We start from the raw sequence: 20819 nt of genomic DNA, 5'->3' as shown, positions 1-20819 counted from the left end.
GAACGAATCAGTGCAGATGATGATTAGTTCGGTCTCGTTCACCAAAACAATTCGTTCAAAAAGAACGAATCGTTCGCGACCGATACAACACTATTACAGATCACAGGGACTGCAGTAACCACTAAAATGTTTGTTAAACAGCTGGAAATTATGAGTACACGTGCAAAATTGTTAGAGCTTGTATCCCAAAGATAGGCAATTCATACTGATTGTGTTATGGTGGCTGGAATATTCGACCCAAAAGCGCAGCAATGAGGAGGCAGAGGTGATGAGGAGCCCGAGGGCATGTTTAATAAACAAAAAATAAAAAGGAATGACGAGAGGTGGAGGCACTGCAGAGTTGGAAGGCTGAGATGGCTTGGAGTTGCTGTGAAGAAAAGGGATATGAATAAGTCAAAGTTTGGTTGCGTGAGAGGCCTGTACTTTACCATGTGAGGTTAGGCGAAGCTCTGGCGTTGAATGACGTGCAGACCAGTCTTTTGTAGTGGCAGGCTGTTGTTTGTGAGGTGAAGGCAGGTGTGGTGATTGATGACAGGTGTGCACAGCAGAGTCAGTGAGGAGTGGGAGGAGGAGGTGAAGGCGAGGCTGAGTGAGCCATAACAGTACCCCCTCCCCGAGGGGCGCCCCCAGGCGGCCGACCAGGGGCCTCAGGATTGGCCTCGTAGAAATCTCGAAGGAGAGAGGGACACATGATGAGCCGCTTTGAGATCCAGCAGCGTTCCTCTGGGCCGTAACCTTCCCAGTCTGCCAGGTATTGAAAACCCCGACCACAGCGCCGGACCTTCAGCAGACGCCGGACCTTCCATTGGGGATGTCCGTCAACAAACTGAGGCGGCGGCGGAGCTGGGGCAGAGGGCATGAGAGGGCTCGAAGAGACAGGCTTGATTTTTGAGACGTGAAACACGGGATGCACTTGCTTCATGGCGGCAGGAAGCTTCAGACGAACAGCTGTGGGACTCAGAACACTGTCAATCGGGAAGGGACCAACATACCTTGGAGCTAGCTTCTTGGATGACACTTGTGGCGGTAGGTCAGCAGAGGAAAGGTAAACCCGTTGCCCAGCCTGATACAACGGGGCAGGGGTACGGTGGCGATTGGCCCCACGGCAGGAGCGAATGTTGGCACGCAGTAAGGCAGAGCGGACTTCCCTCCACACTCGTTGGCAACGCCGAAGGTGGGCTTGAATAGAGGGGACAGAGGCCTTGGTCTCCTGGACTGAGAACAATGGGGGTTGGTATCCCAGAGAGGCCTCGAATGGAGACCTGCCAGTGGCGGAGCAGGCCAGAGCTTACTGTTATGGTGGCTGGAATATTCGACCCAAAAGCGCAGCAATGAGGAGGCAGAGGTGACGAGGAGCCCGAGGGCGTGTTTAATAAACAAAAAATAAAAAGGAATGACGAGAGGTGGAGGCACTGCAGAGTTGGAAGGCTGAGATGGCTTGGAGTTGCTGTGAAGAAAAGGGATATGAATAAGTCAAAGTTTGGTTGCGTGAGAGGCCTGTACTTTACCATGTGAGGTTAGGTGAAGCTCTGGCGTTGAATGACATGCAGACCAGTCTTTTGTAGTGGCAGGCTGTTGATTGTGAAGTGAAGGCAGGTGTGGTGATTGATGACAGGTGTGCACAGCAGAGTCAGTGAGGAGTGGGAGGAGGAGGTGAAGGCGAGGCTGAGTGAGCCATAACAGATTGATTCTATTCATTTGGTCATATAAACAAATAGCAATAAATAGCATCAGTATTGAAACAGTTTAAATACCACATATCATATTAACACAATATTAGACCATTTGTTTTGTACTTCCTTATTCTAAGTACATGTAAGGCCGAGACTTGAATGGAACAACACTTCTTTATTCAGGGTGGTTCTCAGCATATATGTCACCGAAACATCACAGATTCCTTTTATACTGTAATACCACACCCACAGGAAGTGAACACTATGGCAACAGCAGTGTGACATAAATATGTCACATCTCCTCCCCCCTTACATAACATGTCCCAGAAATAAACACAAAAATACCTCCTGTTTTTTCCCCATTACTTATTCGCTTTAAATCCAATCTATCAGGCGGTCACCTGTTGCGTGCAGGATAACGACGTTCAACAGTCACTTCTGATTTTCCACTTGTGGAAACAGGTTCCGATACCGTTTCAGGTTCCGTTTGTGCATTGGTTGAATTAGACACAATTACAGCAGGATTGTTTGGGTTTGACACATCCAGTAAGCTAGACATTTCTGGTATTTTTGGCACATCCGGTAAGCTAGACATTTCTGGTATAATTACACTGCTAGCATCATCACAATCAATAGATAGTTCTGGAGTAGTGTCTGGTGTTGTCAACAATTGATCCACATGGCAACACCAAACACCATCAGCTGTCTGAACGTTGTAGGAAACAGGCCCAGTTTGAGCAATGATGGTGGAAGGGGCCCACTTTTCCTTACTCTGATAACTCCGGGCCATAACAGCAACCTCTTGAGTAAGAGTCTTTCACTCAAATTTCATATAATTGTCAATGTATTCATAGCCAGTAAGCTAAAAGATGAAAGCTAATCTGCTACTTCAGTTTGCGACCAGAGTAGTATACCGCAGTTAACTTCCTGATACGTAAGGAGTAAAGTTGATCCATTTAAATTCATAATTTATTTGGTAATAGGCGACTAAACAAACAACATCACAGAGGTAAAAACGAACAACAGGGATGAGCAGTTTATCTGCCACTCATAAGCGGAGTTTAAGGGGGGGGGGCCTGGTGGCCGAAAAGTATCATTGCATGTAATTGACTATCCTAAATACAGTATCTATATACAGGTTGTAAAGCATTAAAGCAAACAACAAAAATGAATTAAATGAACAAAAAAAGATATGTTTATTATGGGTCAAAATTATTTTTCGAACAGATCATGTGACTAGCACCTTAGACGGTCATTTGCTTTGCATATTACTTACAAAAAAAAAAAAAAAATAGGAGAGGGCAATTTTATTTTTCAAATGATTTTTTTCTTTGTTTGAACTTTTTTTGGGGATTGAATGATTTAGACACAAATGTCCTACCCATAATATGGCCCAAACACAAAAAAAAAGATTGCTAAAATCAAACTTTTTTAATTAAAAATCAAGTGTTCAAATGCAAACATTTGAGTGTAAAATATTTTTTGGGCATTCCAAAACTTTTTTTTTCTATGATTGAAAAATTTAGTTTTTTAATTGAAGTGATTTTTCGTTTGAAAATATATATTTTTTGTTTAAAGCAACTTATTTTTTGATTGAATAATAAAGACACAAATGTCCTAGCCAAAATGTGGCCCAAATGCAAAAAAACATTAGTTCAATAAAAAAAGTTGCTTCATTAAAAAAAAAAAAAGACTGAAATCAATCACTTTTTTTTTGATCGAATAATGAAGTCACAAATCTTGCTCCATATGGCTCCGCCCAGGGGATACAATTTTTGACCGGGGTAACTACATTGGCACGACACCGGTAGGCGTACCATATTCAATGGATGACGATCTTGGCGAGTATAGCTGTCCTAAGCAGCCTGATTTAGAATTGCCCTCGAGAGTGGTCAGAAACAAACAAACAAACAAACAAACAAACAAACAAACAAAAAAAAAGCTAATTTTCAACTTATAATTATAAATATTCCTGTAAATGAATTTTATTCTGACACTGCGTTTTGGGGTCATCAGCATGCCCCCAGCACCCATGATAACGATTATGTCCCAAAATTGCAAAAAAGAAATATCTATGCTTGGGTCAGGAAATCAATCTATCATATGATACAGCTATTAGAGAAGAGAAAAAAAAAAGATGTTTCTAAATGAAAAAAACTGCACTGTCGCAGAAAATCTGTCAAAAATGATAGTCCATCTCACAGACTGCAACACTATATGAATGCAACGTTGATGTAAAAAAATGAGTTTCTTAAATAATTGCCTGCCATTGACAACAATAGACATCCAATTCATTTAAACCGGGAGGACTTGATTTAAATATTTGTCTGACTGCCGTTGATGGTGCTAGACATCCAATTTATTTTGACTGAGAACAGTCGTTCATTCGCCCCCGCCCAAATGTTGTAGTGTCTGTGTCATAGATACTTGGAAAATGAAACTTGAAAATGCCCCAGAAACGCAGATTTGTAAAAAAAAAAAAAAAAATCTAGTCTCTTGTGCCATCTTGCATTAAAACTGCAAAAAACAACAAAATAAAAGATTGATAAGATCTACAAAATTCCTGTCACGTCTCGGAAGTCTTGTTAATGTTTTGTGTTGGATCATGTCAGATTCTTTTATTTTGGTAGTGGCGTGCCTCATTTGAGTTAACTTTACTTCCTGCGCTTGCCAATCAGGCTGATTCTGTCCACCTTTGATCCTCTGTATAAATAGCGTGCTTGTAACCTTGCCCAGTGTCGGTTTGTCTGCTATCCTGCCACGTCCTATGCCACATCCTTGTGTAAGCCCTTTTTTTGATCACAATTCATGTTTTTGAACCCATGTCTTTTTGTTTCTTGAAGAAGTAACTCAGTTTATTGATGTCCAGCTGTTGCTGTGAATTTTTGTTGATTGATGTCCAGCTGTTGCTGTGAATTTTTGTTAACATTTTTGAACTCTACTAATTGGAGAATAAACACTTTTGTTTGAGCACAGCTATCGAGCATTTGGGTCCTTGGTGCATCCTTGTCAGTACAAACCGACCAGTATGGACCCAGCCGATACTGAAAAGCTCAAGTATGCTTTGCAACATCAAGGCGGCCGTTTAAATCGACACGAGGTGTGCTGTTAACCAGGGCATCAGGGAGCTTCACAGCCAACAGAGTGGTTTCCATGCTTCGATCATCCACCAATTACCGTATTTTTCGGACTACAAGTCGCACCTGAGTATAAGTCGATCCAGCCATAAAATGCCCAACAAAGAAAAAAAACATACAAGTCGCACCGGAGTATAAGTCGAATTTTTGGGGGAAATTTACTTGATAAAATCCAACACATAGAACAGACATGTCATCTTGAAAGGCAATTTAATATAAAAATACAATAGAGAACAACATGCTAAATAAATGTACAGTGTACAGTGCATGAACAACGAAATGTGAATATACAGTCCTACGCTACGGCTCGGTCCTGGCTATACAGCGAACTCCCAAAAGACAATGCTGGACGTCCGTATAATTTGCTGAATCAATTTGGTCCTCAATAGCAAACAGGTTCGCATCAACGTAAATAAATGATAATTAGGTACTATTACAGTAATAAGTAACAGGTTAGCATGCGTTCGCTATCATTAGCACATCGTTCAAACAACCACACAACTGGCTCTAAGTGTCCGATCGCTGGTGGAAAACACACAACAGAAAAGATGATACACGCAGGCGTTGCCTCTGTAGAGATAATTTAAAAGCATAAACAATGAAAGTAGGTTCGCAGCAGTCTTTTCTCTCTCGCTAACTCGCCCACTCACTCACTCAGAGCTACGTAGCTGTCCGTCTTCTTCTGGCGTGTGAGCACTCTTCTTCACACAAACAAGTGCGAGTGCGCCCTCACGTGGGCGTGAAAGCGCCACAAACTAAATGCATCCATTTCAAGATAAAGTCAATAATGCAATTGAACATACACTGCCAAAGGCAGAACGCGAACGTGGCCATAGCTATAAGAGTTATTCAGATAACTATAGCATAAGAACATGCTAACAACTTTACAAAACCATCAGTGTCACTGCAAAACACCAAAATAACATGTGAAATTATATCATAATGTGTTAATAATTCCACACATAAGTCACTCCTGAGTATAAGTCGTACCCCCAGCCAAAATATGAAAAAAAACGCGACTTATAGTCGGAAAAATACGGTAAACCTTTTTACAGACCAACTCCAACAGCTTCTGACCCCTGATAGTGGCCCACCTCCCGGGTCATCACCTACAGCTGCCACCCGTTTGTCACCAGGTTTACCTGCAAACACCGTTTCAATCCGTCTGGCTGCTCCGGAAAAGTTTTCCAGGGCTTCTGGGGACGGCAGACCCTTTTTGGTACAATGTGAACTGCATTTTAGTCACCAACCTGCCATGTACCAGACTGAACAGTCCAAAGTGGCTTTCATGATATCCCACATGACGGGCAGAGCAGCAGCCTGGGCCACCGCAGAGTGGTCACGTAAGTCAGAGATTTGCAACTCGTCTCAGGTCTTCAGTCAAACACTGAAGAAAAATTTCGATCATACCACCCCAGGAAGGGAGGCGGCTCGGGCATTAGTAGGGCTGAAGCAAGGCCATCGCAGTGTTTCAGATTATGCTATTGAGTTTTGCACACTAGCGGCCGATAGCGGTTGGAATGATATGGCCCTACTAGATGCCTTTTTGCATGGACTTTCTGATTCCATCAAGGATCACCTTGCTCCTCTAGACCTTCCCTCCGACCTGGATTCTGTAGTGGCCATGGCTTCCCGGATTGACAGCAGAATTCGTGACCGAATCAGAGACACAAAACAGAACACACAGTTGCCATTTCCCCCAGGGAGGCGCTCCCACGTTCAGCCGACTAGAGTCCAACCTGCAGTTTTTTTCCCTTCTGGAAGACCAGCGCCCTCAAGCGAACCCATGCAACTGGGACGGGCAAAGCTGACTCCAGAGGAACGCCATCGCCGCTTCGAGGAGAGACGCTGTTTCTACTGCGGTGAAGCGGGACATATCATGGCAACCTGCTCAGCAAAAGCGGACCCTTCAAGCACGAGAAAAGCGTCGGTGAGCCCTTCAAGTGTTTCTGTCCTCCCCTCACACACCATGACACAAGCAATGTTGCACTTCCAGGGTCGTAACAAGTCTGTCGGTGTATTGATTGATTCAGGGGCTGATGAAAGCCTAATGGATTGGACATTAGCAAGAAAATGGGGCCTACAAAGCGAGGTCTTAGATCAACCCCTAAACGCCAGAGCGCTTGGTGGCAAGCACTTGTTTAGTGTAACGCATGTTTCCGAACCCGTTACCTTGAAAATGGCAGAAGGACATTCTGAAGAAATCCGGTTCCATCTTTTCCAATCGGCACAATACCCTCTCATTCTGGGTTTTCCCTGGCTTGTCAAACACAACCCTCACATGGACTGGGGACTGGGTGCGGTATTGGAATGGGGGGAACAATGCAGGAAAAACTGCTTCAAGATTGGTAAAGCGCCATCTGACACCATTAGTCATCAAGACCTCTATCCAAATCTCTCCAAAGTGCCTCACTGCTATCTTGATTTAAGTGTTTAACAAGGCCAAGGCCACTTCTCTTCCACCCCACAGACCCAGTGACTGTGCCATTGAGCTCCATCCGGGTGCCGTCATCCCAAAGGGACGCATCTACGTCATCTCCGGGCCTGAGAGAGAAGCCATGAATGAATACATCACATCTTCTCTAAAGGCAGTCCTCATCAGGCCCTCATCTTCACCCGCGGGGGCCGGTTTCTTCTTTGTGCAGAAGAAAGATGGAACGCTATGCCCGTGCATTGACTACAGCCAATTGAACAACATCACCATAAAGAACCGGTATCCCCTTCCGCTCATGAATGAAGCCTTTGATCTCTTACAGGGGGCCAAGATTGTCACGAAACTGGACTTGCGCAATGCCTACCACCTGGTGAGAATCTGTGAGGGGGATGAATGGAAAACGGGGTTCAACACACCTACGGACATTACAAGTACCTCGTAATGCCTTTTGGGCTGACAAATGCTCCCGCAGTATTTCAGGGCCTAGTCAATGATGTCCTGAGAGACTTCCTGAACATTTTCGTCTTTGTGTATTTGGATGACATTCTTATATTTTCCCCAGATGAGAAGACACACATACAACACGTTAGACTGGTATTGCGGAGGCTGTTACAAAATAAGCTATTTGTTAAGGCCGAGAAATGTGACTTCCATGTCACAACCATCTCTTTCCTTGGTTTTATCATCGATCAAGATCAAAGATGGACCCCGCCAAGATCAGCGCAGTGAGTAATTGGCCGAAATCCACTAGCAGAAAGCAGGTTCAGCAATTCCTGGGCTTTGCAAATTTCTACAGGCGCTTCATCAGGAATTTCAGCTCTGTGGCTGCACCGCTCCATTCCCTGACCTCAGCCAAAGTTCACTTCATGTGGAACCCTCAAGCTGACATGGCCTTCCAACGGCTTAAGGGGTTGTTCACGTCTGCTCCTGTCCTCACTGTTCCAGATCCACAGCGCCAGTTCATTGTCGAAGTAGATGCCTCCAACGAGGGTTTAGGGGCCATTCTGTCTCAACGCTCTGCTGGCACAGAGAAGCTTCATCCATGTGCCTTTTTGTCACGCAAATTCACGTCAGCTGAGCGCAACTATGACGTTGGGGACCGCGAGCTCCTTGCTGTTAAAGCGGCTCTAGAAGAATGGAGACACTGGTTAGAGGGCGCTGAACACCCATTCATTGTTTGGACTGACCACAAAAACTTAGAGTACATTAGAAAAGCTAAGAGGCTAAGTGCACGTCAGGCCAGGTGGACATTGTTTTTTAACAAATTCAACCGGTTGACCCGGTTCCAAGAATGCTAAACCTGATGCTTTGTCTAGACTGTTTCCACTTACAGACAATTCTAAAGAGCCTGAGCACATCCTGTCGTTGAATCGTGTGGTTGGGGCCGTTAATGGCAGATCGAGTCCATAGTCAAGCAGGCCAACAGTGGGTGTCCTACCCCCAGCGGCTGCCTGTTGGATCGTCTGTTTGTGTCTGAGAGTGTGAGGTCCAAGGTCATTCATTGGGCTCACACGTCTCTACTTACGTGTCATCCGGGGGTGAAGCGCACGATGTACGTCATTAAACAGAGATTCTGGTGGCCATCCATGGAAAAAGAGGTGGGGGAATATGTGCCAGCCTGCACTATTTGTTGTAGAAACAAGTCTTCCACCAGAGCGCCTAGGGGACTCCTGCATCCACTTCCCATCCTCACCAGACCCTGGTCAGATATCTCCCTGGACTTCGTTACCGGACTCCCGTCTTCCCAAGGTAACACTGCCGTTCTGACGGTGGTGGATCGTTTCTCTAAAATGGTACATTTCATTGCTTTGCCCAAGTTACCATCGGCCAAACAGACGGCCGAGATCATGATGAATCATGTTTTTCGTATTCATGGGTTCCCAAAGGACATAGTGTCAGACCATGGCCCACAATTCATTTCACGCTTCTGGAAAGAATTCTGCTCGCTCATTGGTGCTTCTGCGAGCCTTTTTTCAGGATATCACCCACAGTCCAATGGCCAGACGGAACGGCTCAACCAAGAATTGGAGACAAGCCTGCGGTGTCTCGTAACCCAGAACCCTGCCTCGTGGAGCACTCACCTTACCTGGGTGGAGCTTGCCCACAACACCCTTCCGACCGCAGCAACGGGACTGTCTCCCTTCCAGTGTGCTTACGGCTACCAGCCTCCTCTGTTTCCTGAGGGGGAAAGGGCAGTGGTGGTTCCGTCAGCTCATGCCCTCGTTCGACGCTGCCATCGGGTCTGGGCTGCGACACGAAAGGTTCTCACCTGCAGCGCAGCGCGAATGAAGAGGGTAGCGGATCGTCCTCGGTGTCACGCTCCAGACTATAAGGCTGGGCAAAGAGTCTGGTTGTGTGCCAAGGATCTGCCCCTACGGGTGGCTTCCAGGAAGTTGGCACCTCGATTCGTGGGCCCGTACCCGATTGCCAAAGTGATTAACCCTGTCTCTGTGCGACTCCATCTTCCCAGGTCCCTCCGGTTTCACCCCACCTTCCATGTCTCCAGGATTAAGCCGGTGAAGGAGAGTTCCCTCGCCCCACCTGTCAAGCCGCCGCCTCCACCTCGCTTGCTGGATGGGGGTCTTTTCTATACGGTCCGGCAGCTCCTGGATGTGAGGAAACGTGGGCGTGGTCGACAGTTTCTGGTGGACTGGGAGGGGTACGGCCCGGAGGAGAGGTCTTGGATTCATGAGAATTTCGTTGAGGACAAGGACCTTATCAGACTTTGAGGCACAGCGGTCTCATGGGTCGTCTGGAGCCGCCCCTAGGAGGGGTACTGTCACGTCTCGGAAGTCTTGTTAATGTTTTGTGTTGGATCATGTCAGATTCTTTTATTTTGGTAGTGGCGTGCCTCATTTGAGTTAACTTTTTTGATCACGATTCATGTTTTTGAACCCATGTCTTTTTGTTTATTGAAGAACTAACTCAGTTTATTGATGTCCAGCTGTTGCTGTGAATTTTTGTTAACATTTTTTAACTCTACTAATTGGAGAATAAACACTTTTGTTTGAGCACAACTATCGAGCGTTTGGGTCCTTGGTGCATCCTTGTCAAGTCCCTGATATTTGAAAACCGTGAAAGGAAAATGTTACATTTTTAAAAATCATAAATCTGCAGTCTAAAGTAGATTTCATTTTCATAGTATAGGTAGTCCTCGGTTTACGACGTACCCGACTTACGTGATTTCAACGTTGTGACGCCGGAGTCTCGTCCTCTGTTTTGTCTCCAGTCGCGTAACGGTCTCTTTTTTTCTGCTGAAAGAAGAAAGTAATCTTTCTTTTGGTGGGTTCCATGTTTATATAGCAATAGAACAGAAATTTCTGTGGGCCTTGCAAAATCAGTCAAAACCCAGTAAAATTCATGCTTTTATGCCATTGGTGTAGTCACCTGCCACTCAAACATGTCGGAAGTAGCGTTGAAGTTAAAATGAGTTGTGTCAAAATGATTCAATCGAAAAAGAGTGCCTTCAAAACTTTTCACTTAAAAAAAGTGTGTTCAAAAACTTTTTGCTTTTCAAAAAAAGCGACACTTCAATAAAAATATATATTTCAAATTTAAAAAATATTTTCAAAAAAAATATTTTGCAAATTTTTTTTCTTTGATAAAACGTTTTTTATTGAAGCAACTTTTATTCAGGTTGAATGATTTAGACACAAATGTCCTACCCATAATATGGCTCAAACACAAAAAGGATTGCTTCAATCAAAGAAAACAGTTTCATTGAAAAATAGTGTTCAAATGTGAATTTCTGAGTCTCAAATATTTTTTCACATTCAAACCTTTTTTTCTACAATTTTTTTTTTTTTTGATTGAAGTGATTTTTCGTTTGAAAAAAAAAATTTTTTTTTTGTTTGAAGCAACTTATATTTTGATTGAATAATAAAGACACAAATGTCCTAGCCAAAATGTGGTCCAAACGCAAAATTACATCAATCAAAAAAGTTGTTTCAATCAAAAAAAAATTAACTTGAATAGCTATAATAACTTGAAAGTTTTCAATCAAAGAAAAATAGTTTTCAAATACATTTTTTGAGTTTCAAATTTATTTTTGCATTCAAACACATTTTTTTCTTTGGTAGTAACCTGTTGTTTCCCTTATTAGGCAGTGACATCTATTTAAAATGATATACGGTATCGATAAACTATTGGGATACAAAGTATCACCATATACAGGGGTGCACATAAGTGGTCCGCATGCGAGCATGCGTACTGGACGTATACAAACGCGCTGGCCCTCAACGGTTTCCATACGCTTTTGCGTACTGATGGCTGACCACTGTATTTGCGGCGGACACAAGATAATACCTTCTCAAAATGTCGGAGGCAGGCCCCAATGAGCAATTATTTCCGTGTTCCCCCACCCCCGTCAAAGGACAGACAGACGACAGAGACGTCACCGGAGCTACCGAAAAAAGGACTTTTGCTGAAAAGTGGCTGCAGGAGGTACCATAGCTAGAAGCAAATGATGCTCACACGGATATGTGGTACAAAATTTGCCGTGAGAATCACTGATAACGGCAGCGCATTTTATGTTGGGTCCAAGAATTTCAGCCATCCAAACTTTGAAATGCACGAAAAAAACAGAGCATGTGGCAATTAAGCAAACTATCGATGTCAGGCAGCACCCCACTCGCCCTATGGACAAGTGGCGGAATAAATTTAATGAAGAGCAGCGCCATGCACTGACAAAGGTGTTTTTGCTCGCATTTCACAAAGCTAAACATGCACGTTCAATGAGCTCTTATGAGGAGGAGGACATCCCACTTTTACAAAGGCTTGGAGTTAATGTGGGAGCCGCATAATGCCCTTTATTTTGAATTAGCACTGCTTTTATGTTTATTTCTTTACATTTCACTTCAAAGTAATGGCAATTTTGTTGTGCCAGTTGATGTTAATCAGGCATTAATTGTTAATATAATTAATAAAAGGTATTTGGCTCTAACTAAAGCTTGTCATAATTTTATCGCATCAGGCGGGTCGGCTCTCAAGCTCAATGAGGACCAAGTCACATCTCTAGTTCCTCCTCTGAGAACCTGGGCAAAAAAATATGTGCACCCCTGACCATATATCACCATATCAATATATTCTCAGACCCCTAGTGAAGAAGACTGTCTACACGTAAACACACACACATACAAAGACACTACAACTATACACACATACGGTGTGATAAGAGTAAAGGAATTCTGCATCAGTGAGCAGGGAGGACGTGATGTGTGTAAAAATGTTTGTTCCGTAATGCAGGAATACATTTGGGACATTGTTTCATTGTGTTAATTTGTGAAATGTGTGTATGTTTTCCAGAGGGTACTCTTGTTACATCACGCTGAAAAAGTAACACTTTTTTATGTTCACAGATGTCCAGACCTTTATGTCACCCCGTTCTCATACGAGGTGTGCACACAATTGCGGATGTGTGGTTTTATTTACTATGCACGTTTGTGTTTACTGTGCACCTTTGAGCTGAGTACTGAGTCCCACTAATGGCTTCTATGGAAAATCTCAAGGCAACTAGGCCTTGTCTGTACCCATAGGCCTTGTGCCTGAAGAAAGCAGAAACTGTCAAGTAAATTATTAATTCTTTAAAGTCTGTCAATATTTAATGTCTGGATTTATTGAATGTTTTCTTATCGAAATCAAAATAATCCTAAGAATAACTCACCATTGCTTGACTGTCTGAAGGCCATTTTGTTCCATAAAAAAAGAGAGATGAGATAAAAATGTTCTTTTCTTGTCCGTTTTCCCTTCCTGCATAGCTGATAGAAGCACTCCATCTCTTTTCTGTCATGCATTATTATTTTAGGGGCTCAAGATATACAAACAAATGAGAAAAGCATGTATTTGCTTTGCTATTTCTTGTCTTGTAATGTCAGTGATGTACACACATAAGCTTTTACTTGACTTGCATTTAAAAACCTCTTGGGAAACGAGATTGTACTGAATAAGTGAACTATAAATGTAGAATAATATATGAAAAGATCTGAGGAGGGGTGCCCATGCAAGAGTAACTAGCAGAGTCTTCCATTTCACTTCCCAAATTTGACTCATTTGGATATTTTCCAGTGCTTAAGTGTGTTTACAGTAGTCTGCTGTGACTCTGCCTGCTGAGATAATGCATGTTTTATCAATTATGCTTCATGCACAAGAAAGATTAGTAGCGCTACTTTCGGAAAAAAAGAACAAAGAAGCAAACATTCACAGCCATTTATTGAGCATATGATACAAATGGGACACATACGTATGCTGCCTCAGTATTATTACATGATATACAACACATGCAATAGCTGTAGAATGGAAAACTGCACACCTTGATTTCAAAGTGGCTATTTGAGCGTCAAGAAAGAAGATGCTAGTCACGCACAATTACCAACACATAACACCACACTAAATATCATCACGCAATTGAACAGCTCACGTCAGTTTTGCAATCATATATCTAAAATTAGGTGAACTGACTGAAAATTTTACATCAAGTTTAAAATGAAGTGAATTCAAATTAACGAATAGTAGATTAGTAGTTAGCAATGTTGGTAAAACTACTTGACAGTGGTGTCATAAGACTGTCATAATTATGACATGACACCTTTATGAGCATCCATGAATACTTATGACAGATGTCATTAAGTGTCATCTGGCAGAGGTTTTTGACTTCACAGGTATGCTTTTTCAGGGTTGATTAATGGAATTTATTGCTTTATCAGTGGGGTTGGGACTTTCATTTGTATTGCATATAATGGGGTGTGTCCAAACATTTGGCCTGTACTGTACATACATATACTTGTACGTACCTACACTACATATTCACATATTGTCATATGAAAAAATTAGGACACCCCATTAAATAATCAGTTCTTTATTTAGAAATATTTACATTTCAATGTCTGATCTTGTTTTTCTTTATCTCTCCAAAAGAAAGTGATTTAATTGCAGGTAAACAACAAAAAATAACATTGTTTTACTCATTAAGCCAAATATATATATAAAAATGCATATTCTAACTGAGGAAAAAGTTAGGACACACTACCACCTAAGTTACCCCCCCCCCCCTTTTACCCCCCCTAGACCTGAGACACTTTTTGTAGCCATCTACACCATAGTGAGAGCAAAGGATCTGTCTGAGACCTTCAGAAAGAAGATTGTAGACGCTTATGAGTCTGGTAAGGGATTTCAAAAGATCTCAAAAAAACAAAAGATCTCAAAAGAATATAAAATCAGCCATTCCACTGTCCGAAAAATAGTCTATAAGTGGATGCCGTCCAAGCAAGTTAAGTTCACCTCGAGAGTACAACGCGTGATGCCAAAAATAGTCTCCAAAAACCCTAAAATGTCATCACGGGACCTACAGCAGGCTCTTGCTACTGTTAATGTGAAAGTGCATGCCTCTACAATCAGAAGGAGACTACACAAATTTAACATTCATGGGAGGTGTGCAAGGATGAAACGTTTGCTCTCCAAGAAGAACACGAAGGCCAGACTGAAGTTTGCCAGAGTGGATGTAGACAAAGACCAGGACTTCTGGAATAATGTTCTTTGGACAGATTCTTCTAAAACTGTATTATTTGGACTCCAGAACAGAGGACATGTTTGGCGTTATACAGCATTCCAGGAAAAGAACTTCATACCAACTGTGAAGCATGGAGGTGGAAGTGTCATGGTTTGTGGATGCTTTGCTATAGCAGGACCTGGCCAGCTGACCATCATATAATCCATTATGAATTCTATCGTGTATCAGAGGATGCTTGAGGAACATGTGAGATCATCTGTGAAAAAATTAAAGCTGAGGTGAAACTGGACTCTGCAACATGACAATGACCCCCCCCCCCCCCCCAAAAAAAAAAAAAAAAAAAAATACCAGTAAATCCACCAAGGACTGGCTGAAAAGAAATGGAGAGTCCTGGAATGGCCGAGTCAAAGCCCAGATCTTAATCCCTTTGAGATGTTGTGGAGTGACTTGAAACGGGCTGTACATGCAAGAAACCCCTCAAACATCTCGCAGCTGAAAGTATTCTGCATTGGAAAGTGGGGAAAACTTCTTCAGACAGATGTTAAAGACGGGTAGATGGCTAAAAAAGTCTTACTGAAATTAAGGGGGTGAAATGGGGTAACACTAGCTAATAGGTGGTAGGGTGTCCTAACTTTTTCCTCGGTTAGAATGTGCATTTTTGTTGATATATTTGGTTTAATGAGTTAAACAATGTTATTTTTTTATGTCTACCTGCAATAAAATCGTTCTTTTCCAGCGATAAAGAAAAGCAAGATCAGACATTGATATGTGAACATGTCTTAATAAAGAACTGAATATTTAAAGGGGTGTCCTAATTTTTTCACATGACTGTCTATACATATAGTAGATACACACAAATACTCACACCTACACACACCACATATACGAACAGTATATATAAAACATAAAACTTAAACGTATGTTGGTGTTTTCTACATTGGAAAACAATCAATTAGTAATGTCCATGAAAAACTCATTACCCTGACCCTTTCGTATATTATGCTACCCAGACAGTCCTAATGGTGACACTCTCAATAGCATTACCTCATTAGAGGGCTCATGAATTAGAAAAAGGAGTTTGAGAGCAGGGTGACATTGGCAGACGTTTACCCTCTTGAACCAGTGACGCTAACTCAATGTCAAACTGAACAGCCGTTTTTCTCCTTCTTTGCTTGAGGCAACAATCCATTCGTCTTCATAAGGAAAAAGGCAGTCGTGTGCTTTGGTTTCAAGTACAGACAACATCCAAAGTGTTGTTTGAGCATAATTTTGAACCTGATTCATGATTGATGTTTTACATTAGAGCACTCGATACCTTTGGTGAGGCCTTATCAATACAGTTTCATAGTCAAGCCTGTCAATTGCAGAGATTACCCTTGGTGTGACCTATTACCTTTCAGCAACAATAATAGTACATTTCCTAGCATGTGGCGGCACCAACTTTAGTCATGGGCTAATGTGAAAATCGTGTAATTCATGCAATAATAATGTATTTGTGCATATATCTAAAGAAACTTCCAAACTTGACGACTATTGCCACTTTTAATATGATTGTGGTCATAGTCTAAACTATTGTCCAATACAGTGCAACATGGCATGAAATGTATCTATTTCTATATTTTGCTCCCTTCAGGAAGCGATAGAAGGTAAATGGAATAGAAATTCACCCCCGGAACAATGCAGTATTAAGTAGATTAACAATAACCAATAAACAGTTAAATTATCACCGCTCTGGAAATAATGGGGGGGGGGGGGGGGGGGGGGGGGAATACTGTTTAATCAAATGAAGTGTCTTGTGAGTGTATTTGCACATTAAAACAGACTAAGTGAGCCTGGATAAAGGTTCTTTTGTTTATTTCATATTTCTACCAAATGCAGCTTCCTGAAGCTTCAAAGTCTGTTCAAAAAATTATGGGATGGGTTGGGCTGAAATATCATTTTCTGAGCAGTAGAGGGCCCTTGATGTCACTTGTTGTGTTGAGAGGAGGAGGGAAACGCTTTGCTGAAGGGTAACTGTTTCATGAGATGTTAAAAACCCACAGAGCCTTGTGTTTGTGTCTTTATCCGGGTCCGTATGTTGGTAGGTAATTGAAATTAAAATGGATTGAGGAATTAAATTGTCTTTGTGGATGCTGTCAACAGCAAATTATCAAATCAGATATTTCTTATATGTTGAGAAAAGTATAGTGATCCCTCGTTTTTCGCGATTAATGGGACCCTCCCGCGAAAATATGTGAAGTAGAGGCTCAGCCTATTTACATTACAAACATTTTTTTTTTTTTGTGTGTTCGTGTGTGTTCAATGTATTTATTCAGATTTAACAGAATTGGAAAGATATATATATATTTATATATAAGACACGCTTTCCCACTTTCCCCCCAAAGTATAATTAAAAAAAATATATATATATATATTTATATGTATATTTTAATAAATGTTTTTAAGCCCTACAAATGTAAAGATCATGATATAAATGCGGTATCTATAGAAGAAAACAATGATTTGTACATGTACTAGTATACATGCATATATCGTAACATTTTTAAATAACACGTTGGAGTTCGGCGACTCCTTCCCTGACTGACAATGACGATGATGACGAAGAAACACGTGCACTTCCATGAAGATGAAGAAGATAACAAAATGCAGAGGTGTGAAAGGAGCAATATACAGTACCTCAAAAATCCACAAATAATACTGAAACAGCAAATTTCGAAGCGCGGATTGACGAGGGCTCGCTGTAATTGCAAAAGCAATTAATTTTTTTATTGTGAAAACTGGGTGTTAAACCGAGGCTTATTGGACCTATTAGTTTTCAAATGTGTTCGTGTGTCATTGCGTTGTCCGGCTGCGAGGATTTGTATTAGAAAACACAGACGCTTTTACTTCCAATACAAAAACTCAATCATTGTAAAAAACAACAAAAACAACACACACTGTAGGTGAAAAGAACGCTGTCTTTGTAGTAGGCTAGTAGTATATACAGTGCCTTGCAAAAGTATTCGGCCCCCTTGAATCTTGCAACCTTTCGCCACATTTCAGGCTTCAAACATAAAGATATGAAATTTAATTTTTTTGTCAAGAATCAACAACAATTGGGACACAATTGTGAAGTGGAACAACATTTATTGGATAATTTAAACTTTTTTAACAAATAAAAAACTGAAAAGTGGGGCGTGCAATATTATTCGGCCCCTTTACTTTCAGTGCAGCAAACTCACTCCAGAAGTTCAGTGAGGATCTCTGAATGATCCAGTGTTGTCCTAAATGACCGATGATGATAAATAGAATCCACCTGTGTGTAATCAAGTCTCCATATAAATGCACCTGCTCTGTGATAGTCTCAGGGTTCTGTTTAAAGTGCAGAGAGCATTATGAAAACCAAGGAACACACCAGGCAGGTCCGAGATACTGTTGTGGAGAAATTTAAAGCCGGATTTGGATACAAAAAGATTTCCCAAGCTTTAAACATCTCAAGGAGCACTGTGCAAGCCATCATAGTGAAATGGAAGGAGTATCAGACCACTGCAAATCTACCAAGACCCGGCCGTCCTTCCAAACTTTCTTCTCAAACAAGGAGAAAACTGATCAGAGATGCAGCCAAGAGGCCCATGATCACTCTGGATGAACTGCAGAGATCTACAGCTGAGGTGGGAGAGTCTGTCCATAGGACAACAATCAGTCGTACACTGCACAAATCCGGCCTTTATGGAAGAGTGGCAAGAAGAAAGCCATTTCTCAATGATATCCATAAAAAGTCTCGTTTAAAGTTTGCCACAAGCCACCTGGGAGATACACCAAACATGTGGAAGAAGGTGCTCTGGTCAGATGAAACCAAAATTGAACTTTTTGGCCACAATGCAAAACGATATGTTTGGCGTAAAAGCAACACAGCTCATCACCCTGAACACACCATCCCCACTGTCAAACATGGTGGTGGCAGCATCATGGTTTGGGCCTGCTTTTCTTCAGCAGGGACAGGGAAGATGGTTAAAATTGACGGGAAGATGGATGCAGCCAAATACAGGAACATTCTGGAAGAAAACCTGTTGGTATCTGCACAAGACCTGAGACTGGGACGGAGATTTATCTTCCAACAGGACAATGCTCCAAAACATGAAGCCAAATCTACAATGGAATGGTTCAAAAATAAACGTATCCAGGTGTTAGAATGGCCAAGTCAAAGTCCAGACCTGAATCCAATGGAGAATCTGTGGAAAGAGCTGAAGACTGCTGTTCACAAACACTCTCCATCCAACCTCACTGAGCTCGAGCTGTTTTGCAAGGAAGAATGGGCAAGAATGTCAGTCTCTCAATGTGCAAAACTGATAGAAACATACCCCAAGCGACTTGCAGCTGTAATTGGAGCAAAAGGTGGCGCTACAAAGTATTAACGCAAGGGGGGCCGAATAATATTGCACGCCCCACTTTTCATTTTTTTATTTGTTAAAAAAGTCTAAATTATCCAATAAATTTTGTTCCACTTCACGATTGTGTCCCACTTGTTGTTGATTCTTGACAAAAAATTAAAATTTTATATCTTTATGTTTGAAGCCTGAAATGTGGCGAAAGGTTACAAGGTTCAAGGGGGCCGAATGCTTTTGCAAGGCACTGTTGTAAACTCTGCAGCATGCGTATGTACTGCCATTGTGCACACCTTGTATGGTGAAAACGGGCCACTATGACAAATTGGACTGAAACAGCTGTTTTAGGATGGGAAAAACTAAAAATGATCTTCAACACCCCCGTCTGTGAGTGACATCAAGCGCCCCTGGATGAAACTAAACTGAAGCTCGGAATTCTGCCCTTTTATGTTAACCTACCTCGCTAAAATGATTACCGCATTTTTTCATGCGCAAACATAACACCAGGGCAATTTGAAACCCTCACATTTGAAGACTGTAGCATGTACTCATTTAATCTTTGGTATTGGGTGGTTGGGTGCCCAACTCAGGTGTTCGAGAGCACGTATCTAGCAATGATCATGGTAACATACATTATATGTAGGGATGGGAATCGAAATCCGATTCCAATTCGGAACCGGTTCCGAGTGTTTCGAGGCCTCGACATCACAATGAAAAAGCCTTAACGATCCCTTTAACGATTCCTAAAGACGCGTATTGCGTCGTGACATGTAAGTTGTTGTCCAGACGCATCAAACTAGCATGGCGCCAAGAACCACTCGCTCCAAAGTTTGACTACACTTCACCAGGAAAGAGTGTGAAAATGAAAGGTTACGACGGGTAAGCACGAGCATTGCAGCCATAAACATAACAATGACAGCACGTAGGTTCAAACGCTCGAAAGTGTGTCTTCACTTCACGAGGAAAAATTACAACAAAGCGACTTGCAGTCATTGTAAGGTGGAGATAACTGCATCGGGAGGGAATACGATTGCGCTGTCCTCACAAAGAGGCTAAGGCTCATTCCTGGCTATAAAAAAAAAAAAAAAGTCCCGGCTATACAGCTAGCTAAACTCCCAAATGACGATGCAGAAGACGTTGGTATAATTTGCTGACTTTATTCAACCATCACTTGAAGAGTGAAACTAAGAATAGAAATGAAACAAATCAATTTCGTCCCCAATAACAAACAGGTTTGCATCAAAGTAAATCAGCGATGATTAGCTGCTAATAACAGTATGGTTAGCATTCGTTCGCTAGCATTAGCACATCGTTCAAACCACTACACAACTGGATTTAAGTGTCCGATCGCGAGTGGAAACACAACAACAACAACACAAAAGATGATACATACAGGCGTTGCCTCTGTAGATATTAACATTAACAAAGAACGTAGGCTCTCTCACTCACTTGGATGCGGCATTTCTTCTTTGGGTGTATGCGCGCTCCAGCAGTCCTCAAACTGCGGCCCGCGGCCCGCGGCCCAAATACGGCCCGCCCCCACATTTGGTCCGGCCATTTTGATTTTTTTTTGTTTTTTTTTCTCAATCGTGTTATTTATTTTCTGGCCTTTTCCTTGAAGAATTCAGAGAGGGTTATTTGGTTATTATCTATTTAATTAATAGTGTTTTTATTATTAATTATTATTATTATTATTATAAAGAATCC

At 42.0% G+C, this 20819-nt stretch overlaps 1 protein-coding gene across 4 annotated transcripts in view; it reads right to left on the bottom strand.

Annotated features, from left to right (window-relative positions):
- Nucleotides 1-269: 269 nt before the first annotated feature.
- Nucleotides 270-20819, bottom strand: part of LOC130904907 (uncharacterized) — a 40030-nt gene continuing 19480 nt past the window's right edge. Inside the window, exons 2-6 of one of the 4 annotated variants that reach the window (XM_057818009.1) lie at nt 10424-10498; nt 1509-1665; nt 1293-1447; nt 429-1215; nt 270-367 (exon numbers count right to left, since the gene is read on the bottom strand). In XM_057818009.1, the coding sequence (XP_057673992.1) occupies nt 551-1215; nt 1293-1447; nt 1509-1546 (858 nt within the window). In that variant the 5' untranslated portion in view covers nt 1547-1665; nt 10424-10498 and the 3' untranslated portion in view covers nt 270-367; nt 429-550. Of the gene's footprint in view, nt 368-428; nt 1216-1292; nt 1448-1508; nt 1727-10414; nt 10499-20819 lie in introns of those variants that run through there. The other 3 variants (XM_057818011.1, XM_057818010.1, XM_057818008.1) reach the window with 3 other exon arrangements.

Source organism: Corythoichthys intestinalis, chromosome 16 (assembly GCF_030265065.1).
Source record: "Corythoichthys intestinalis isolate RoL2023-P3 chromosome 16, ASM3026506v1, whole genome shotgun sequence".
Classification (NCBI taxonomy): Eukaryota; Metazoa; Chordata; class Actinopteri; order Syngnathiformes; family Syngnathidae; genus Corythoichthys; species Corythoichthys intestinalis.
This window is presented reverse-complemented; position numbering and strand designations above follow the sequence as displayed.